General features: G+C 42.1%; 2 protein-coding genes across 2 annotated transcripts in view; one reads left to right on the forward strand and one right to left on the reverse strand.

The window, feature by feature from the left end:
- Positions 1-2138: 2138 nt before the first annotated feature.
- Positions 2139-20048, reverse strand: LOC119456453 (dolichyl-diphosphooligosaccharide--protein glycosyltransferase subunit STT3B). Its single transcript, XM_037718244.2, has 16 exons — positions 19811-20048; positions 18844-18952; positions 17163-17272; positions 16148-16236; positions 15204-15358; positions 14356-14455; positions 13609-13707; positions 11485-11631; positions 10098-10301; positions 9192-9445; positions 8283-8470; positions 7407-7578; positions 7128-7301; positions 6917-7030; positions 5686-5892; positions 2139-2734 (listed from the first exon to the last, which is right to left on the reverse strand). Exons 1-16 carry the CDS (start codon positions 19972-19974, stop codon positions 2657-2659), a joined length of 2364 nt encoding a protein of 787 aa, XP_037574172.1. The 5' UTR covers positions 19975-20048; the 3' UTR covers positions 2139-2656.
- LOC119456454 (GA-binding protein subunit beta-1-like) overlaps positions 10210-20082 on the forward strand; it is a 56828-nt gene continuing 46955 nt past the window's right edge. Inside the window, exon 1 of the mRNA XM_037718255.2 lies at positions 10210-10332. The gene's annotated coding sequence lies outside the window, so the exon portion shown is untranslated. The remainder of the gene's footprint in view (positions 10333-20082) is intronic.

Here is a 20082-nt window from a genome sequence, read left to right on the forward strand (position 1 = left end):
TATACCATGGTGTGCTCCTGTAGTATTTATTTTGGTGACAGTGGTGGGATTGGACGTGCTAATGGCACTGAAGGACAAAATGGAGAGCGTGCAGAGGAAGCACAGTAAGAACTTTACCGCAAGCAACAACATAAGTTAGAAGAGGTGCTCTTGGAATTTTCCATCCTTCATGTAGTGCACAGGTTGCTGCTGCGAACAAGGAAAATGAGGCAATTAATGAAATAACGGTCTGCGAGGTGCCACAAATGAATGATGAGCGCGAGGCAGACCAGCTCAACAAATGTGAAAGCACCATTGAAGGAACAAGTTTTCAGGAGTGACTCTAGAGCCAAGCAGACGTGTCATATATGCAACCACTGCTGAGCAGGGCCATATAAATTTTCAGATCCAGGACCAGTTTCTGCTGGGCCTGTAAGTGGATGAAAGGATGGCAACTGTAGTGGCTTAAAGGGACAGTGAAGCAATTTTGATGATTTTCTACAAACATGCCGAGTCATTAGAGTAGGTCATTCTGCTCATTAAGTGAGCAACACATTTAAGTGCACTGCGTAAAGTGTGTAATTTATTATAAGGTTTTAAAAATGTGCATAGCTACCGATTACAGTGGCACCACTCTCCCGAGTTTTCAGCCGCCGTGTTACCAACTACGTAGCGGCGCACAAGAAGTCAGTCGGATGAGTTATCCGATTGGCCTGCTCAAGTTGCGTCATTATTTTTCCAACCTTATGGTGAATAAAGGTTGTTTGTAATCGTTGGAATGTTGGTTAGTTTGTTTCTATAAAACAAAAAGTAACAGAAAGACAATACAAAACAACTTATCACTACACTCTAGCACTTCCGGCACACAGCAAGTGTCGTCTGCTTGTGTTACAACATGCTCCGTGTTACCGCGAGCTGCGCAGCCAGTGTTGGTCTCCAAGTTTCTTTTCGCGAGGACCACGAATTGCCCTTGTTACATTGTGGGCTGCAAATCTAGCAATTGGCGACACATCAAGCAGGCGAGTGGAGTAGCTGTAAGCGCATCGGGCTGTTGGTATTCGATCAGCACCTGGATCTACGCATTTACAGCCGTCACTTCACGTCAGAGGATTACTACCAGAATAGAGAGTTTTAGTGTGTCTGATATTCCAGTAAACACAAGCAGACTGGGAGTTCTGCCGGATGGGCGGAGGAGCAAATGTGCGGCCTGCAGGGTGCAGCCACCTGGTGGCACAGCGTATAGTAGTAACAAAGTGCATTGTGCTTTGCTGCTGGTGTAAATTTTCAGCAGAAGCTTAATCATGAACATACATTTTTAAAATGTTTCGCACTTGGTTACAGCAATATTAGCTCTGTGCCACGAGGTGGCTGCACTGTGCAGGCCACTCTAAGATCCCTTAGGCTTCTCATGTTTGCGCCTCTGCCCATCTGTCAAAACCCAAGCTTGCTCGCGTTTATCATAATACCGGAGATGCTCGGTGCTGTGACAGAACGCTGCTTGGATATCTCTTGCTGCGAATCGACGGGCAGCGGGAGAGGCTTTGTGCACTGGTTCCACCGGCTGGCACCAGAAGTGGGCATCATGACGCAGAGTCAGTGAAGGTGCAGCTTAGTCCCGAGCGCTTGCAATCACTTGTAGCTCTCTTATATGAGACGCTTCACTTAAATTATGGCGCAAATGTTTTACCATAGCTGTACCCTACACGTCTACAAAATTTGTCCTAACCATTTCAGGAATCCTTTAATTAGTAAACACTATGCGTAACGCAGATGTGGGTTTGGATCTTATTTGTGGCAAGTTTTTTTTTTTTGTACACTTTCATTTTCCTGTTCATTTCTAAATTTCAATTGAACTTAATTATCTTCTACGATTTCCTTGGCTACAATGGCCATTTTCTTCAAATGGTTGTACAAAATCTTGAGCCCCTCGGATCCCCTTTTATTTAATTGCAGAAGCCCAAGTTCGACTCGGGCTTCTCTTTACCGTCATGTTTACCTCTCTGTGTGTGGTGCCAGAGAGGTAAACATGTATGAGGCACGTATGTTCAAATGGGATGTTTGTGGTAGTGAACAACGCAAACTGGAACAATGTGAATAAAGTGGGCCAAAACATTTGAAGTGCTGTACCCATACTTTAGTGAGACACAGGACAAGGGAGCTCTTCCTTAGTGTATTTATTTACCAAAGCAAATTCATTATATCAACAACCCCAGACACTTTCTCCAATAATGAGTCATCCACACGGTAATGAGAAAGAAAAAAAAAAAAAAAACCACCACAGAAGTGCTTGCTCACTCAAGTCCCAGAATAAGAGTTCAAAAATAGCCAACAAAAAACAGTGGTAAATAAAAACTAAGCTTCCTCTGGGCGATGGAATCTCTCTTCGTCAGCTGCGCAAACAGTAGTGAATGCCACAGGAAAAAAATGGAGAGAGAACAGGTGCTTGCCCCTGTTGCACCCGTAGCGGATGAACGAAAGCTGAACTTGCACTCCGATGCGCACACACACAACACACTGGATGGAGGCACCCACGGTTGTCCGTAGCAAGTAAAAAATAACAAAGAAAAAAAAAAAAGAAATATCTTCGTCTTCACATGATGACTATGCGCAAGTCCACGTGCATTGGGGACAGCATTTACAACTTCTTTTCCTTGCAAAGAAATTTGATTTGATAGTCCTACATGTTTCTCGCTGACCTCTTTCCTTTGACTACATTGGGCCTGTTTTTGATGAATCCCTTCTTCTTGCGGGAGCTCTGGAAAACAAGACAAGAATAAGCATGATACAGCAACACTTATTTACTGCAAGTGCACTGTTCACCTGGAGTTGTTTGGGGCATTTCGGAAAAGGTGTTTTTGTTTTTTAGGACAGGCTCAGCTATTAGACTTCCAGAACATGTGTACAGTATCTGCTGGTACCACAGCACTGTTGCTCCTTATTATACATCTTGCGCTTCTGTACTGATGCTTGAACTGGAGTACTGCATTTTAGCAGTTGCTTTTACTGGTGTTCTTGTGCATGGGCTATCAAACCTTTTGACAAGTTTATTTCTTTTGTAATGGTGGTCAGACAAGCAAAACAAGAAGACATCAGCGACGCCATTGTTCAGCATTCCATCTACAAATGACCAACCAGTGATAGCCAACATGGCACCTTTTCACTTAAGAGATATCTTAACAATGCCTTGAGTGTTTGCAACACAAGGATTTTGATGTCGAGTCCAACAGGCACATGTGCAACTCTTAATTGTGCATAATTTAGAAAGAGAGGGGGTTACTATTTAGTTGCACCCTGCTAAAAGTGCACGCATGAACTCAATTTTTGCAGTAATAAATAATCGATGTTGCTGAAATGATCCAGTGCAGCACCAAATGCCCATCAGCATGCGCACACTCAATCCGTCTGTCTAATAAGGAATTGAACTTTTTGAGCATGGCGTATGTTTATTCTGAGACTCTGGCAGAGGCACAGCATCTTTCACTTTGCTATTTGATTATGCAGATTGTGTACATATTTTCTCTTTCTTGCATTTTTGTTGTTCATAAACCATGTGAACGCTATCATACTAAGAGGACTAACCAAATGAAAGTCAGCAGTGGAAGCACAGCCCCCATACCCATACCAAAGATCCCAGCCGGACTATAGAACAAGCTGTACATGTAAATATAAGATGCTTCACTCAATTTATGCTGCAGGGCAAACTGCTGAATTAAAAAACATAGAAAGTCGCAACTATGCCAGCCTGATCATGCGGTTAGTTGTAACCATGGCGTTCTAACTAGCCTCAACTCACAATTTACTCAGCAAGGCCTAATTCCTCAAGCAACATAACAGATCGCATTCAATCCCATGCCCCTTAGCAGTGTCCAACTCAAGGGCAACAGAAATGACCATTTCATACAATTGCTTCAGTAGATTATTTATGCAAGTGTGTGAAGATTGGTTAGTACTTGGTCAGGCAAGCAGTGTGGCAATGTTAGGTAGTCCATTACAACATGGCTCTCAGCAGAAAGAAGAGTACCTTGCAGTTAGCAGTTTCATCAAAAGATGCTGACGGTAATAGGAAGATGCCTGCACATCGCAACGATCATAACTTGCCCGTAGTTTGCAGCGGAAGAGATAAACGTGAAGCTCGTCAGTCATCATATGACCCGTTATGGCTGAGGCAGATCAAACATTCAGCAACAAACTTGCCTTGCACATGCACCGAGTGTATTCTCAATTTCAATCCTAATGCTGTTTTTTGAAGTTTTCATTCTTGTTGTACATGCATTTTTATCAACACTAAAGGCAAAATGATTAACTCAGTCATAACTGTTATGGCACTTTTGCAAAGAACAAACTTCAGCAAGAGTTAATTTTTCAGATATACATCAGCTATGTTACTTTTTTGTATTGATAAACTGAGATAAACCTCGTTTCTTCAAGTTGTGTTTCAGTTATGAGCATTTATTTGCCTATTGCCAGACATTAGGTACAGTACTTTAATCTCACAAAGTTTAGCAAGATTCACCACAGAAATATGTTAACTAGCTCATTCTTTTTACTTTTCCATTTCCCTCTAAGTTATAGTACTTACACAGATCAACATTTATATAACTGACAATGCGACATGGGAGCATTATAGTAAGCAGTTTATTTTACCATAGAACACATACAAAAGTTGATTGAGCATCGGCTGCTCATTGTTATATCTGATATAGTGTTAAAACTGGTATCATAAGTGGGTTTGACTGTATATTTGTAGCATTTCGAAGTATAGTAGCCTTAGCTATGCTAACATTGCTCCATCAGTTCAACTTGACCTAAAGGATCGCTAAAGTGACAGATTAGTGCTCCAAAGTGTCCAAAAGACTTGGTTTTAGCAAGTTTATTGCACTTCATTTCATCATGAAAGAAACTACAGCTTGGCTAATTTCATAGGGTTTTCCGACAGGGTTAATCGACATTAGCACTGAGCGAGTGCTTGATCAAAAGCAGGCAACAGTGCCCCAAAAAAGCATCGCTGGCAGTCCTATGTATGAGCCCCTGCTTGTAATGGGAAACTTGAATTGATCAAAAACGGTGTTGCCCCTTCAGTCACAAATTTGTGCACAAATAAGCAATCTCCTCGCATAAAACAGATGTTGCGAGGTACCTACAAGGGAAATCCAGCATGATCTAGATAGGTTCAATGTTTACCTTCAGTGTTCCTTCACTGCCCTGCTCTGGCGTCCTTCGGAAGATACAGTCAAACCTTGTTATACCAAAGTCCCATCTGGCACAAAACACTGCTGTTATATCTGATATTTGTTATAAGTGTGTACTATATTCATTACATGCTGACATTGGCAACAAACATTTTCGGTTTTCTTCGTTACAGCCGCGCTTGTCATATCAACGTAATAAGACTGCACCATACTGTTATCTTTCTCCAAAGTGGTTCCCAGTTTCATCCAAACTTGCAGACAGGGTTCAGCACACAAACTGCAGCAGTCTCTACTGAAGCAAGCCACGCCACACACAGTGACACAACTGCAGTGCAACTCTTAGCGCGCACACTGTGGCCAGACACGCAGGCAGTCTGATGGATGCAGCAGGCAGAGACAGGCATGGCACGTGCCGTGTGCGTGTGTGAAAGCTGAGAGCCGTCCTCACCTAAGGCGGCCTGCTCTGCCCGCTGCCGCTGTTGTGGGATGGGGAAGAGGCCCCTGCCTGTGGCTTTACCTTTTTGGAGACAAAGGTGCTCCGAGCCTTGATCTGGCGCTGGACGTAGGGGATGCGTGGACGGTTGGCCTCCTTTTTCACCTTGAAGATGCGCACCAGCCAGTGCTCGGTCGTGTATGCCTCCTCGAGGTGCTCGAGGGTGAAGTGCTTGTTGCCTATCTCCATGTTGCGCGTGCGGTCAAAGCCGGGTGGCGACCGGTAGTCGAGCTGAAGGGCAGAGGGATTCAGTGTTAGAGGGTTGTAAGCATTGCAATTTTACACAATACTATGAGGAATAGAGTTGCTTGCAAAAATTACTAGAGGAATATCTGGCACTAGCATCTACGGGTGCTGCAAGTACGAGAGTCAGCCAGCATCGTAAGTAATGATGGGTGTAGCATATGATTTGCTTCAACTTCACCCTCCCCGCTTCAAACAGCTATGTGAGTGCAAATTGATCATTTTCAACATAATGTTGCATTATAAGCCTAACAATTATGCATGTATGCAGAAACTTACTGGCTTGATGTGTTTAGAAGGCTACAATTGCTTAAAAATTTCGAAAAATAAAGCGCATAATAAATGACTCCGCAAGAACGTCTGAAGCCACAAGCAACGATATTAGACAATTTCATGCACATCCAGAATTCTTGTGGTAACTTAACAGTCACAGAGCCAAAATTCACCAGAAGTTTTGTAGGAAACTGATACTAGATGTGCAATTACGAATAATGAGTCGCAACATGGTCAGTGTGCCATATAATTAACTATTAAGCTGTTTCACCATAAGACTCTAGATTGCAAAACTCAAAGCTAGTTATATCAGCAGTAACCTGACATCACAAGTGCACTGGATGCAAAAATGCATCGCCAATCATCCACAACAGCATGAAAGCTTGCATTGGCCAATGTGCAGCTAATTCTTAAAGGAATTTTTTCGAGTGGGCCTCGTACAATTGAAGTCATCGGTAATCAAATGCTGCTGGCAACCTCGTGGCCTTTCCCTCCTTTATGTTAATGCGACGAAGTGGCACAGTTGTGTGCCACATCCTCAAAGTAGAGTACCCATCATAGTTTGCCCGTCATCACACCAAGCATCAACGTGTTAAATTTACATGACTCTGAATCTTATGATCAAGCCAACATTAGGTGGACAATTTCAGTACAGTAAATATTGCATTACTGTACAGCATATTAATGTTCACACTAATATGCATACATAAGCTGAAAACTATTAAACAGGCCATCTCACCTGGACTTCACCAAAGCGGTAATAGCTCATCTTGTACATCAGGCAGTTGAGCAGTGTTTGGGATCCATACTCGTCTACTCTGAACTCTCCTTTGTCATTGAAGTAATCAGTTTCCTGTCAAGATTAAAAGATACAAATATATTATTTTGCACAGTAGAGTCACCCAGGGACACAAAAGCTCTGGTTGCATCAACATACAGTCATTGTTTACCTTTATATCCTTGGGGTGTTCACCTTCTGCAATTCTGACCATCCAAAGGAATTTGTTAATGTCATCACCAGAGTAGCCAATCACACCACCAAAGATGACAAGGACATAGTCCACATCCAGTGCTTTCATGATCTCATATGCTGCAGTTTCATTTGATGACATGGCCTTTCCTACCTGCAAATCATAAAAACCTTAACACAAAGAGCAAATTCAAGCCGCAGCACTGTTGCACATCTTATGATGCACTGTCAAAATGTACAAAAACTGCAAGGTACTGACCAGTGCGATGTGACTGTTGTTCCATGTATTGTTGTCTACCAGAGTTGTACGGTTGGCCATGCCTGCTATCTGATACCCGTAGTCCCACCATGACATCACACGTGCATTTTCATGGGTGTTCTGAGAAAGCCAGTAGTAAGCCTCCCGGAAGTCGTCCAAAATGGCCCTTGATCTAAATGGAAAATGGTGCCAACATTAATGCAAGTACTATAGTTGTGCCAGCATCAGCATCATGAAAGGGAGCATGCAGCTAATGTCATCCAGTGCCAACATCAAAACTGAGGATGATATTGGAAGCAAACAGGACAGGGGTGTTGCTCCATTGGCTGCTTTCCATAAACATTTTCGGTTAGATTGGCTTCTTTGCTAAATCAATGAAGGCATTGTCATTATTGTTCTGTATGCTGTGCATGTCCTGGCCTACATGAAGGTACATCTGTTTGCTGCAGTTTTTGGGACATGGAAACATCAAAAATCTTATTTTACTAGGAGCCTCAGCATGCAGCCATAAATTGAGAAGCAGATACTGTGCTTATCTTTTTAACTCCAAGTGGCACGTACAGACAGAAATTTTTCTTTTTAGTGTTTTTTGAAAAATCTGTCGCCCTGAGCTTCCCTCCCGACTAGGCTAAGAATAACCTTTAGAAACTAGAGAACTAGGTAGCAGCGTCAGTCCAGTGTTGGTGTTTCAACAATATTATTTGTATCTGTCTAGGCAAACACAAGTCCCTCTGTATGCCGCAATGCTAGTCTGGAACACGTTGTCTGCCTTGACAGGTGATCATGTTTAAGTTGTTCTGGTCTATCTTTGAATAAACCTTCAGTTGTCTCAACATTTTAAGTTGTCAGAGTTGAAGTTTGCCGAAGATTACTCACCCATCCGAGCTGTAGGAAGCAAGCACAATGCTGGGACTAGAATATGCATTGCTGGTAACCCAAGTGCAGTGGACAGCAAACATCATGAGGATCATCATCAGCACAACAACCACTATGCTCCGCACGTTGGTGCCTAGGCCCACATTCTCACGACCTTGGTCAGACTTGATCTTGCGAAGCTTGCCTGCCTGCAGAACAGACGCAAGTGCTGTGAACTTTCTCATTTTGCTTGAATATGAAAGTGTGCTTTACGCAGTAAAACCCCATAGATGCGTTTAAAAGGTCCCTCACCTTGCCCAATCAGAAACTTTGGCTAGACACAGGAAGTTGTAAAGGTCGTCTAAAGAGCGTTCCAACGCAACAATTTTTAGAATTTATTCATTAATATAGAGGAGATAGGATAAACTGAAATGTGTTGCCATGCTGCCAGTAGGCGAGCTTCACTGCCAACATAGACGCACAATCCGTATGCCTCAACTAGTGTGAAGTGAAATTTCCTCTCTGCCTTCTATATCGAAGCAGCAGGACTGAGTCATGTTTACGTCACAAGCCTCGCCTTTTATTTAAACATTTTTTTTCTTGCACTTCCAGTGGTGGCTTTGCGTATTCTGCATTAGATGAGCCATAATGAATGATGTTGCAGGCATGACGTAGACATGCCTTTGGAGTGACGTTTCTCTGCCAGGAAGTGAGGATGCATCAAAAGTAAGGGTGTGCAGGCTTTCACGGCATACATCAGTGTAATACCTTGCAGGCACAATTTTCAGTGCATGATATATGCACCATGCTTGTCTGTTTGCAATGCCCTAAACTGGTGGGGAGCCTTTTAAGAAAAAGAAAGACATAGAATGTAAGAAAAAAAAAAAAAAAAACGCTGCTATATAAAAAAGAACACCGGTGTGCCCTCACCTTGTCGTAGAGCTTCTTCTTCTCGCGGCCATCGTCACTGTCGTCGCTGTCGCCCTGGCTGCTGCTGCTGGCCTGGCCACCCTGGTGGTTGCTGCTGGCCTGCTGTCCAGCCTTGGGCTCCTCCTCTTGCAGGTACAGCTTCAGGGTGCTCGAGAAGGCAATGGCACTCAGCACGCACACCACAGGCGTCAGCGTCAGCATCAGCCGAACCATCACGCCAGCAAAGTACACCGATGTCACAGCATACAGCACAACTGCGTGCAGAGGAACCCAGAAGCAATGCAAAACAGCGTATCGGTACTTGTTTGGCACACTAGTCCTTATGCAAGGAAAATTACATGGACATGCAAGGAATTAACACATGTACTGGCTTAAGGCTGACATCTACAATGCAAAATGCACTGCATTGTACAAAGAACAATTTAGTGAAAGGCTCACACATACTAATTATGGCCACATAAGGTTCCTTAGCCAGAACCATAAACCTCAGTACATGTACACTTTAGACACAAAAAAGCATTCCTTGACTAGTTCTTCCAGTAACTTAGTTAAGATATATCATATTTTTGGGGTACATCTTATTAATCTCAACCACTTAACTCGCTACACTCAATTTACTTCCTGTTATCCTGAAAATGCAAACCAGGCAGATAGCGTCTACACTTTCCTATTCGATTCTGGAATTTTTCAAACACTCGTCTGAATTTCACCACCATTGCAGTGCGGCTGCCACAGTTCGTCCATGACCTTGAGCCCATGACGTTACATCCAATGTCTTAACACCACACCCACCAAGCATGTACTGGCACAGGGTGCCCAAACAAAAGAATGGTGGAGCATGTTATTGGTTAGCATTATTCAGCCCCAGTGGCCAACGTGACAGGGAGGGCTCAAAGAAACACTCACTGAACACCCGCTCATCATTGATGTTCTTGACGCAGTACCAGAGGCCAACTGGAAATGTAGCCACCAGGGCGTGCAGGTCAAAGAAGAAGGAGAACCACGTGGTCGGCTGGTGCTCGGATACTGAGGCAATGATTGGAATGTGGATCTTGGCATAGCCCGTGTCCCAAAGGGAGTAGAAGCGACCACTCCACGGAGCAATGTAGCCTGCAAGTTTGGAAAGCCAGAAAGCAACAGGGTGAGAATGACCCTTAGTGATCTGCAGTTGATAAACCTTTCGGGTACCACAATGACTTTCTAAGGACATAATAAACCTTTAATATTCAAAGCTTCTATGGCTGGGCACTGATACCAGAAGCACATGAATCTATGACTCAAATGCACGAATCAATCTATGCTTTTTGTCTTGTACCTACAATCGAACCCGGATACGTCAAACCCACATATAATGAACAGCAGTAAAATTCCCTTGAAAATTTTTGTATCAAATTCTTATTTTATGTATCGAATTACCTGTATATCGAACTTTTTTGTGATGCCCTTCTGATTTGATATATCCGGGTTCGGCTGTGCTTGTATTTCAACAATTGGTTGAGTGACTGCCCTTTGGAGCGATCTTATAAAAACAATTTCTACACTAAGGCTACCAACTGGGCTGGTCATAACTGGCCAATATTAAGAAAAGTTACAAAACTTGCAATCTGGAATGACATGAGATACTGAAGCTCCACTCTGGTACCTTAAAAATGTTAAAGGGTTAAACCAATGTAGGCCAATGGAGGATTACTGTAAATTTTCCAAATTTGTTTTTAGAGCTCATATTGTGCACTAACACGACAGAACAGCGTAAAAAAAAAAAAAAAAAAAAAAAAAAAAAACATTCTGCTGCTACTTTAATATTCTCCAAGACCCCTTGTACAATACATTGCACATTGCCCTTCTCCATGTTTTATAAATTCATTCGGAAGTGATATACTCATACTCTTGTCATCCGCTTTCGAGGAATTTGACACTCAAGTGATCTAGACCTCTGTGTCATCCGAGATGGCTGAAAACAACCTTGAGGTGTGTTTCAAAATCATTGAGACTGCGTGAAAATACCGAACGCACCAGCAACATGGCAATGTACTACACGTACTTCCACCTTCATCTCTGCGTTTAAGCAATGAAATGCAGGTTTTACCATAGCAAACATGAGGAGATGTTCACATACATGGAGATGCAGTTTTTGGCATCTAACAGCAGTATTAAAAATTTTGAAATTGTTTTTCAAGTTGAAGACATAACAGTAGACAATAAAAACCACCTTGAAGAGCAATTATATCACATAGTTGTGTTCAGGTCTTAGGAGGATATAGCCTGCAAAAAAACTTGAGACAGCATAGCTCACCTGCGTAGGTAAGAATGACCACAGACAGAAACACCAGTCCAGCTACTGCAGCTACAGCGCCAAAGAATAAAGTCTTCATCTCGGACCGGGAGAAAAAGGTTTGCAGGTACTTGAGCAGGGCATAGGCATTCAACAGCACAAATACACCTGGACAGAGAGAGAAGGTAATTATTTAAATAAGTTGTGCAAGACAAGCTTTCATGCAGTTCAGATAGCTGTACATAGACAATACAGCCCCTGTAACAAGCAGTAAGTTCATTATATCTCAAGTTAACCCTCTTTATATACAATTGCTTCAAGGCACATGAAAAGCAATCGAAATAAGATGGTGCGATGATGTTTGTTGGTTTCTTCACAGGGGGACAATTCACTTCACCTTAACCCTTTAACGCTGAAATTTAAAATTAAAGGCACGGCAGAAAAAAATTATTGCAGGAAATCTTAATTTCATTTAGCCCTCGTAATTGAATGCCATCAATATTTTGTGTGAAGACTGAATTTTCTGTGAACGTTAGGGCATATCACGAATTTGTGACATCTGGCATATAGACCAAAATATGTTACACATGTGCAAGAAAAACAAATGAGTGTGAGGCAGTTATTGGTTTAACATGTGCAAAACTTATTTTGCACTGAAGATGACCAGATATTTAACGAACGATTGATACAGCTTTTTCAGGTAACCTATGGCTGGCGAATATATTGAAACCAGTTGACACTTTTGTTCGGACAGAGGTGCACATTGCACTTTGCGCACATAAAAACTGCCTCTTCCTTGCACCCTGGTCACTTGCATGGTTGGCATGTGCGGTTGACAGCTGGCCAGTTTTAGGTGCTGTCATTACTAGCGCAGGCTACGGGCAGGGGGTGTAGCGGAGCATGTGCCCTTCTCCCGAAATTTCTGTGTACGTACTAGCAATATCTGGCATAAAACGATGAGCGATAACACCCTACCCCGGCCAAGTGCGTGCGCCTTAACCTCCAAAACAGGTTCCTGGCTCTGTCACTGGCTACAAGCACTTATTTGGTGCGACTTCTCTTCCTCTTAGGCAGCTGTTGTCGCTTATATCCTCCAGCGGAAGGTGTGCTTTATATAAAGCTCCTTCCTACCGTAAGAGAACCTGATGTCTATTCCCTGTTAAGAAACACTGCACTTTGCAGGTCCTTGGTCAACACGTTGCTACAGCCATTGAGTGCCGTAAATGCCGAACGTCGCAAATTTGCGACAAACTGTAGTCGAAGCGGTATTACAAAAAATTAGCTGCATTCTCAAGCTGACTGCATACCCATCGTAATCTCTGGGATCTAAATAATACAAAAAAAATTTTGGAAGCATGAACCGACTTTCTTTATGTTCAAAAAGCCTGTAGAAAATAGTTTACGTTGCACGTGTGAGCAAGGGGGAGCCTTTTTCATCTATCGCGACTCTAAACAATGGTTACCAGCCCCGCTATGGCTACTAGATAGCACCACATGTCAGTGCTGGAAAACGCTGTCACGAATGAGTAACAACTGGCACTCGAACTAGAAAATATATTTTCAGGACATAGGCTGCATTTATTCGGTATGTCCTGAATTCACGAAAACTGGCGTTTAAGGGTGCTAGAGGTGTAGCTCATACCAATACTAAACATTTGTTAAGGTGGGGGGAAGGGCTGTTCAGAGCTGGAGACACAGCTACTAGACAAGTGTCTATATGATTCTTCTTAAACAAAAAGATAATATGATGCACAGTGTGCATAGACTTGATAATAGCATAAGCATAGTGCCAGCACATTTCAAGGTCCCAATGCACGTGATCCACCAGTGAGTCACGCTTCTTCACATCTTTCTTATGCACCGAAGAGATAGTGCTGATGTGCTTTGCACGAGACAAGGGTTTTTCACCCACACCGATTTTCTGCAAAGATATCGCTTCCACACTACAGGAAAGTCCAGAGTTTTCACAGCCGCAATAACCACCATGACACACACCAATGTGAATGTGTTAAGCAAATGACAGTGAGCACAAAGACATCTGCGTACAACATAAAAGCAAGAGAGCACAACTGTTGTTTTATTCTAGCTCCGGGCATCATGTGCAACGCTGACACTTTGGAAGTTACTCGGGAGATGTGGGCTCACCTGCTGAAGCCATGTGCTCACTAGTGCGCACTGGCTGGAAGCCAACAAATGGGATTTGCATGGACATGAGCAGGCCGAGTATGAAGAAAGTGTTGTAGGCTGGAAAGAAATGTGCCACATATGACCACACGCTCGTCAAATGCACCATATGTTTCGCTGTGAGGAAATGCCCCTACTCATCATCTTCGTCTCAGTGATATGACGCAACATTTATTAAAGCCGCCATGTTTTAAGAGGATGCAAAGGTGAAAAAAGGGACCATAAATCAATATATTAGCGTTCTAACATAACAACCACACCACCACAGCCAAGAACAAGATTTCCATGAGCAAAAATATAACGCAAACATGTTGGTTGCACTTTAGCACTTGCATACAGTACCACCGGCCATGCCACCAATCCATTTGGGGTCACAGAGAAGAATATATTCTCTCAGATGGAGCATTCTCTCACAAGCACTACACTACAGCACAAAATTCAACACAAGCAAATAGTCTTGCAAACATCCCTAGACTTCTTGAGCACTCAAGTGCATTTTTCCTGTAATGTAGCTATGTAATTAGATTAAGTTTTGTGCATTCCATTGGAATAAAATTTTGCGTGACCATGCTCTTCAAGGAGCATACAAGTATTTATGCACATGTGCATGCAAAATATAAACACTCACACAGCACACTGAGGGAATGTCCAAGTACCATGCAGGTCCCCCCTCCAATAGCCTTTTGTAGATAGCTGTACAATACTCACCTATGTAGATTCGGTTTGAAAACCGGTTCATCAGCAGCAGCACAAACACATGCAGTGGAATGAGGTTAATAATGAAGACATAGCCACCCCATGCAGAGACCTGTCAAAGGGAGAAAGAAAAAAAAAATATATAAACCACATACAGTCCAGCCAACTCATAACAGCCAACTGTAATGAACACTTATTTAACGCAAATGAAAATTGTGACAGTCAAAATGTTTACATGGAGAATGTTAAAGCATCTGAAATATACACATCATGACTAACTGAGTTATAGCAAATACACCCGCACTTTGTTGTAAGTAAAGAAACATTCTTTCCTCTTTACATAATTTCCCTCCCACCTCAGAATTAAAAAAATGCAGCAGTCAAAGCCGAGAAACGCTAAAAGTTTGTGAAAAATAGTAAAAAACTGCATTATTGCTTAGATGGTGACTTTATTAATGAATTGCAAACTGTTCTGTAGGAACTTTATGATCAGGCAGTTGCTTCATAGTAGCAGCTAGAATTATCTTTAGAAAGCATTATTCATGAAATTTAGTCATGACATTCATGCAATGGAGACCAATATTTTAATCGCCATTGTACATTGGCTCTATGGTCTGGGTAAAGGTGCTGCGGGTAGGTCTGAATGATCTAGCGGGTCCGTAAAGTCAGGCTCTGCAAATTTGGCCAGCGACTATCTGTATACGTTTTAATCAATTTTGCCCTACCTCTCATATCAAAAATCTTCAAAACATATGTTCTCATTATCACAATCATAAAGAAGCTCTAAAAATTAGGTATTTTACAATAAAATCATTCAAGTTGACAGATATACGATCACACATGAGCTGTTCACCACTCACCATGTAGAAGTAGGAAAGTGCAGTAAGAACTGCCCAGAAGATGGCACCAGTTTTGACTGCCTTGACCCACAGGAAATATGTGAACATGAGTGCGAAGATGGCAATGCCTTCGTTGTCATAGCTTCCGGCCACCGAACGGCTGATGTAGCCAGGCACTGCGCAAATGAAAATGAGATAGTTATTGCAGTCCGACAAGCGTAAATCGGAAGAAAATGTAAATGCCTGCCATTCCTTGTGTTCACCAAAAGCATACTTTTTGCTGTGAGAAAATGACTGCTCATCTTCATCTCAATGACATGAAAATTAACTCTTTAAGTAGCATAGGCAGTAGTTAAATTTGTGTGCAAAAATTGTGAAAAAATCACACCAAAGCATACACAAACGCAAGACAACAGTTGCAACTATCAACTGTTCATTTTTCAGGAAATCTGGGATATATAGGTGGCCACAACACATGCACGGCAACATGTTTCTGAGCCTAGAGAAGCCATTGATTGCCACCGATTAATCTAACGGTTGCACATATGACACACTGTGCATGCAATGTGGTTTCTCGAAAAATAAACAGTTGATAGTTTGCACTGGGTGTGTGTATGCTTTGGTGCCACATTTAATAATTTGTTGTCTAATGTCTAACAAAAAATGTACTTTTATGAGCAACACATCATTTTCACCAGGTAAGAATATTTCAATTTTTTTCTAAATTATGTTAGTAATTGACAAATAAAATATGAACAGAACAATTCAAATCAAATAAAAACAAGAGTATTGCTGATAGATTTCAAATTTGTTACTGGTTTTGCCACACAGAAAACAGTATCACATGATGAAGTTCAAATCAACTACAGTAATGTGCTACATACTTCAATCACATTATTTCTAGTGTGGTGTGCACTCCAAGTTTGAGAGTGGTCCACATGTAAAAAAAAAGCATGAATACTTGCCAATAGCTATGAAACAGGCTGCAAAAAGACCTGCCGCATCACTCCAAAGTTCTTTTGTTAAGAAGTATGTTGCAAGTGCAGTCAGCCCACTGAAATGACAATACACAATCAAGTGACAATTAAGCAAGAGTGCAAAAAAAAAAAAAAAAAAAAAAAAACAGATGAATTGATTTAAAGCTAGTCTAATGTAAAAAGAATACAGGCACTTTCTACCCTGTAAACTTATCAAAATCATGTCACTATCAAAACAGGTTCTCACATAGAGGTGGTAGTTCAACTTAAAAGCAAGCTACGGAAAGGCAGCCACTTTGTTCACTGGATTTAGGTTACCGTACCTAGCTAAACAAGTTTATTTTTCTTCCCGAGGCATTGCTAAGCAGTTCAATGTAGTCTGTTGTAAAAAACACGAGCTTGTGGAAAAAAGAATATTTATTGCCAGTCCAGCCATGTTTATACACGCGTGGCCTCAAGAATGGAAAGCAGGACAGGAGAAGAGGCAAGTAATAACAAAAGTTAAAGCGTGGCGATGCATCACAGAAGCACCTCACAACTAGAAGATTTGATTCAATGTTATACAGTCAATCTGCACTGTGACATAGTTTCACAAATGCAAGCTAAAGTGAATTGCTTTGCTGCTTACGAGCATTCTCACTTTCTTGAAAGTTGCTCTAGTGAGAATGTCGAGTCTTTTATCCATGGTATACAGTGAAGAACTTTGAGGAACACTTGTTTAAGCATTGGTCAGACAGATAGTGCTGCTATCAGTGACAGTGAAAATAAAGTGTAACCCCACGTATGTGGTCGAAGCCACAACTTTAACAGAACAACTTTCCCTTTAGAGAGAGCATGAAGGGCTTTTCAGGCCAACGCAAGTATACTTGACATGCTGTACAATAAAGCAAAAAAAAAGAATAATTTAATTTATAAGTTGTCTGTATGTTGTGTCTCTCATGCACTTATGAAACTCGGCAAATATGCTCAGGAATATTGCCATTAGACACAAGCTGAGACTTACCTAAACACAGGTGCTAAGAAGACGCATACATCTCGTATGTGTACGGTTATGTGGAGAAGGCTTAGGACATAGTGGATAGCCCCAGATGTTATCATAAGCCCGGGGTATACCTGGATAAATTAAGTTTAAAAAAGAAAGCAATATTAGAAGGTCATAATTACACACAACGAACTTACACATAATGAACACACCTGTCCTCATCACATGCCAGAACGCTTCTAGGTGACATTCTGACATTAAAACAAGCCTTCTAATGTGAAGAAGTGAAATAAGAGAGAAAAGGAAATAAGAGAACTTGCTATGCTGACTGGCCCATGCCAGCGTTTGGTTCTCTTGTTGCTTGTTTGTAATATACTGGGTGTTAATTAAGCTTTAGGGAATTTTTAAAGATTGCCTGTGCCAGGTAGCATAATTCATATCATTGAGCTGGGTGATTCGAAGAGGCGGACTTTAGTGGCATGAGAAATCGAAACGCATATTCTACTAATTAACAAAAATTGACTAATGAACTTCTTAGTTAATTTACGACACATATTGCAATTTAAAAATTGTATCCGGTGAGCTTGCAAGACGCATTCACTTGAAATAAATTTACAGGATGACACCAGTTTCGAGATATTATTTCTCAAAGCATGGGACGAAATACAGGAGCGTTCCAGTTACTTTTGTGCTTCAATGTATAAAGCAGTGTTTTGGTAAAAAGTAAGTGGAACAGTGCATTTTTACGGCGAGTTTGATGGCGCCTACCTCCAAACTGGTGTCAATCTGGAAATTCATTCCAAGTGGATACGCCTGACAAGCTCACCGGCTACAATTCTTAAATTGCAATATGTGTCGTAAAGTAATTAACTAAGAAGTTAATTAGTACTTTTTTAATTAGTTTAATGTGTTTTGATTTCTCGTGCTACTAATGTCCGCCTCATCGAAAAACCCAGCTCAATGATAAGAATGATGCTACCTACCACAGGCAATTTCAAAAAATTTCGGAAAACTTAAAAATTAAGACCCTGTATATTGGACACTAAGCCGCACGCAAGATTTACGAGGTGCTATCAATCAGTCACATTCATTTAACATTGCATCGCATTTTGTGTTGGTGCCACGACAAAGGTAATAAATGAAGGTTAACAAACTTCGTACAAGTCACACATCAGTGCAGATGTTGCTGTTTTCGTATGCATCTTGCACAGCTGTTTGTAATACTGGTCCTTGTCTACAAAAATAGTAAGAAACCAAAATTTTAACACAGCAACCTTCAGTTGTACATATATATAGCTGCATTTCTTAAGTTATTGTAGAACACTGGACTAGGTGCATGTCATATAAATTGTGCCACGGCTTTGTGGCATGTTTTTTTTAATGCTTTTTACCTGGTGCAAAGTGTGTAAACATTTTTTTTTTTTTTTTAGGAAGTAAACAGCACTTGCAGCTACAATGCTGTACTAGTCTGTCTTGGGGGTTGAAAATTTTTCAAAAACATCCTTGACACTGAAGTGGAAGTTATGGTGCGAAATGTGATTATTAGTGCTGTGCAAAGAAACACAGTATGTTATAGAGTCTGTAGACAATTAAAAACAAATTTATGGTGTCTAAACTGGGGAATCGAACAGCAGCTTGGTGATGTTGTAGGCACATCCCTACTATTGTGGATCGTACTGTAAGAGTGCATCTGAAGACCAACCGTTCCACCCACTATCCTTCCAAGTGGGTACCAGGCTCTTTCATCGAACCAGTTTAGGAAATTGTAAAACCCATGCTTGACCATGTAGTGCGTCGACCGGTAGTTGAACCTGCGTGAACCCAAACATAAGCCTATTAGCGTAAGGCGACTAGCGCTGTTGTCAGCATTGCAACGCAACTCGTGAGATTCCGATGAGGTCAAAGCTTGCGCGGCGTGGAACTGCGCCCCACTGAGCCTGGCCAGCTGCTTATTCACGCACATATGCCGAATGTTGGCAGAGCGAATCCAAAGGCCCTCTTTAGTTGTTCATATCAAACGTTTAAAAATACAGACAAGCGCAACGTGTTTCCAATGCGCCCTTGCGGTACCTGTTGAAGGGACACTCCTAAGCATGCGTTCGGGCGACACGTATGCATGGAACGAGTACTGAGCGGGTTGACGCATTCCTCAACAAAATGGCAAACGCTTGCAATAGAAAAAGAAAATGAAAGCCTTTGTGATACATAATAGTACTTAGGTTGAATTATTTCGATATATAATGGAAATCTATCCGCTGTTACCATTCACGATCTCGGTCAGGAGCTCTGCTCGTACGCGGGCCTCAATAGAAAGTAACAATGCAAAAGCAACAATCTGCTTAAAATATTGAGGACTTCGGCTATTCAAGAATTTTCACGAGTTTCAGGGTTGATGTTTAAGTTACAGGTTCCGTAAAGCTGCGACCAATGAAGAAGAAACAGCAGTGTTCATTTAATTTGCACCTGCTCCACGGCGCAAAGCACCGTGCGTGCGCTTCCGTGTTTCGCGCGTTCTACCTTCGTGTTGCGCCTGCGCGGAATGGTGGTAAACGGCTGGGACGATTATTCCACGTATCCTCTTTCTGCCCCTCGAGATCGTCGCGGGTACATTTCGCGCTACACGAGCCCTCCAGTCAAAGAGGGGTGAACTTGCGGGCACCGGGTCTTACCATGGGTCGAACTCGTGGATGATGCTCTCGAAGCGTATAACGGCAAACAGCCGCGAGCTGAAACCGACGAGCCATGCTAGGGCCAAGATTGTGAAACGAAGCAGAGTTTGCCAACCAATACTTTGCCGAAACAGGCCGTCGGCCTTCTTGCCGGTCCCCGCCATGTCGGTAAACACCGACACGTTGTTAGGGGAATGCTAACCAACCAGCGTCTGCCACAGGAGAGGAACAGTTGGCTTCAGACGACGACAGCGCCAACTTTGCGCGTCAGC

This window comes from Dermacentor silvarum, chromosome 6, assembly GCF_013339745.2.
Source record: "Dermacentor silvarum isolate Dsil-2018 chromosome 6, BIME_Dsil_1.4, whole genome shotgun sequence".
Lineage (NCBI taxonomy): Eukaryota > Metazoa > Arthropoda > Arachnida > Ixodida > Ixodidae > Dermacentor > Dermacentor silvarum.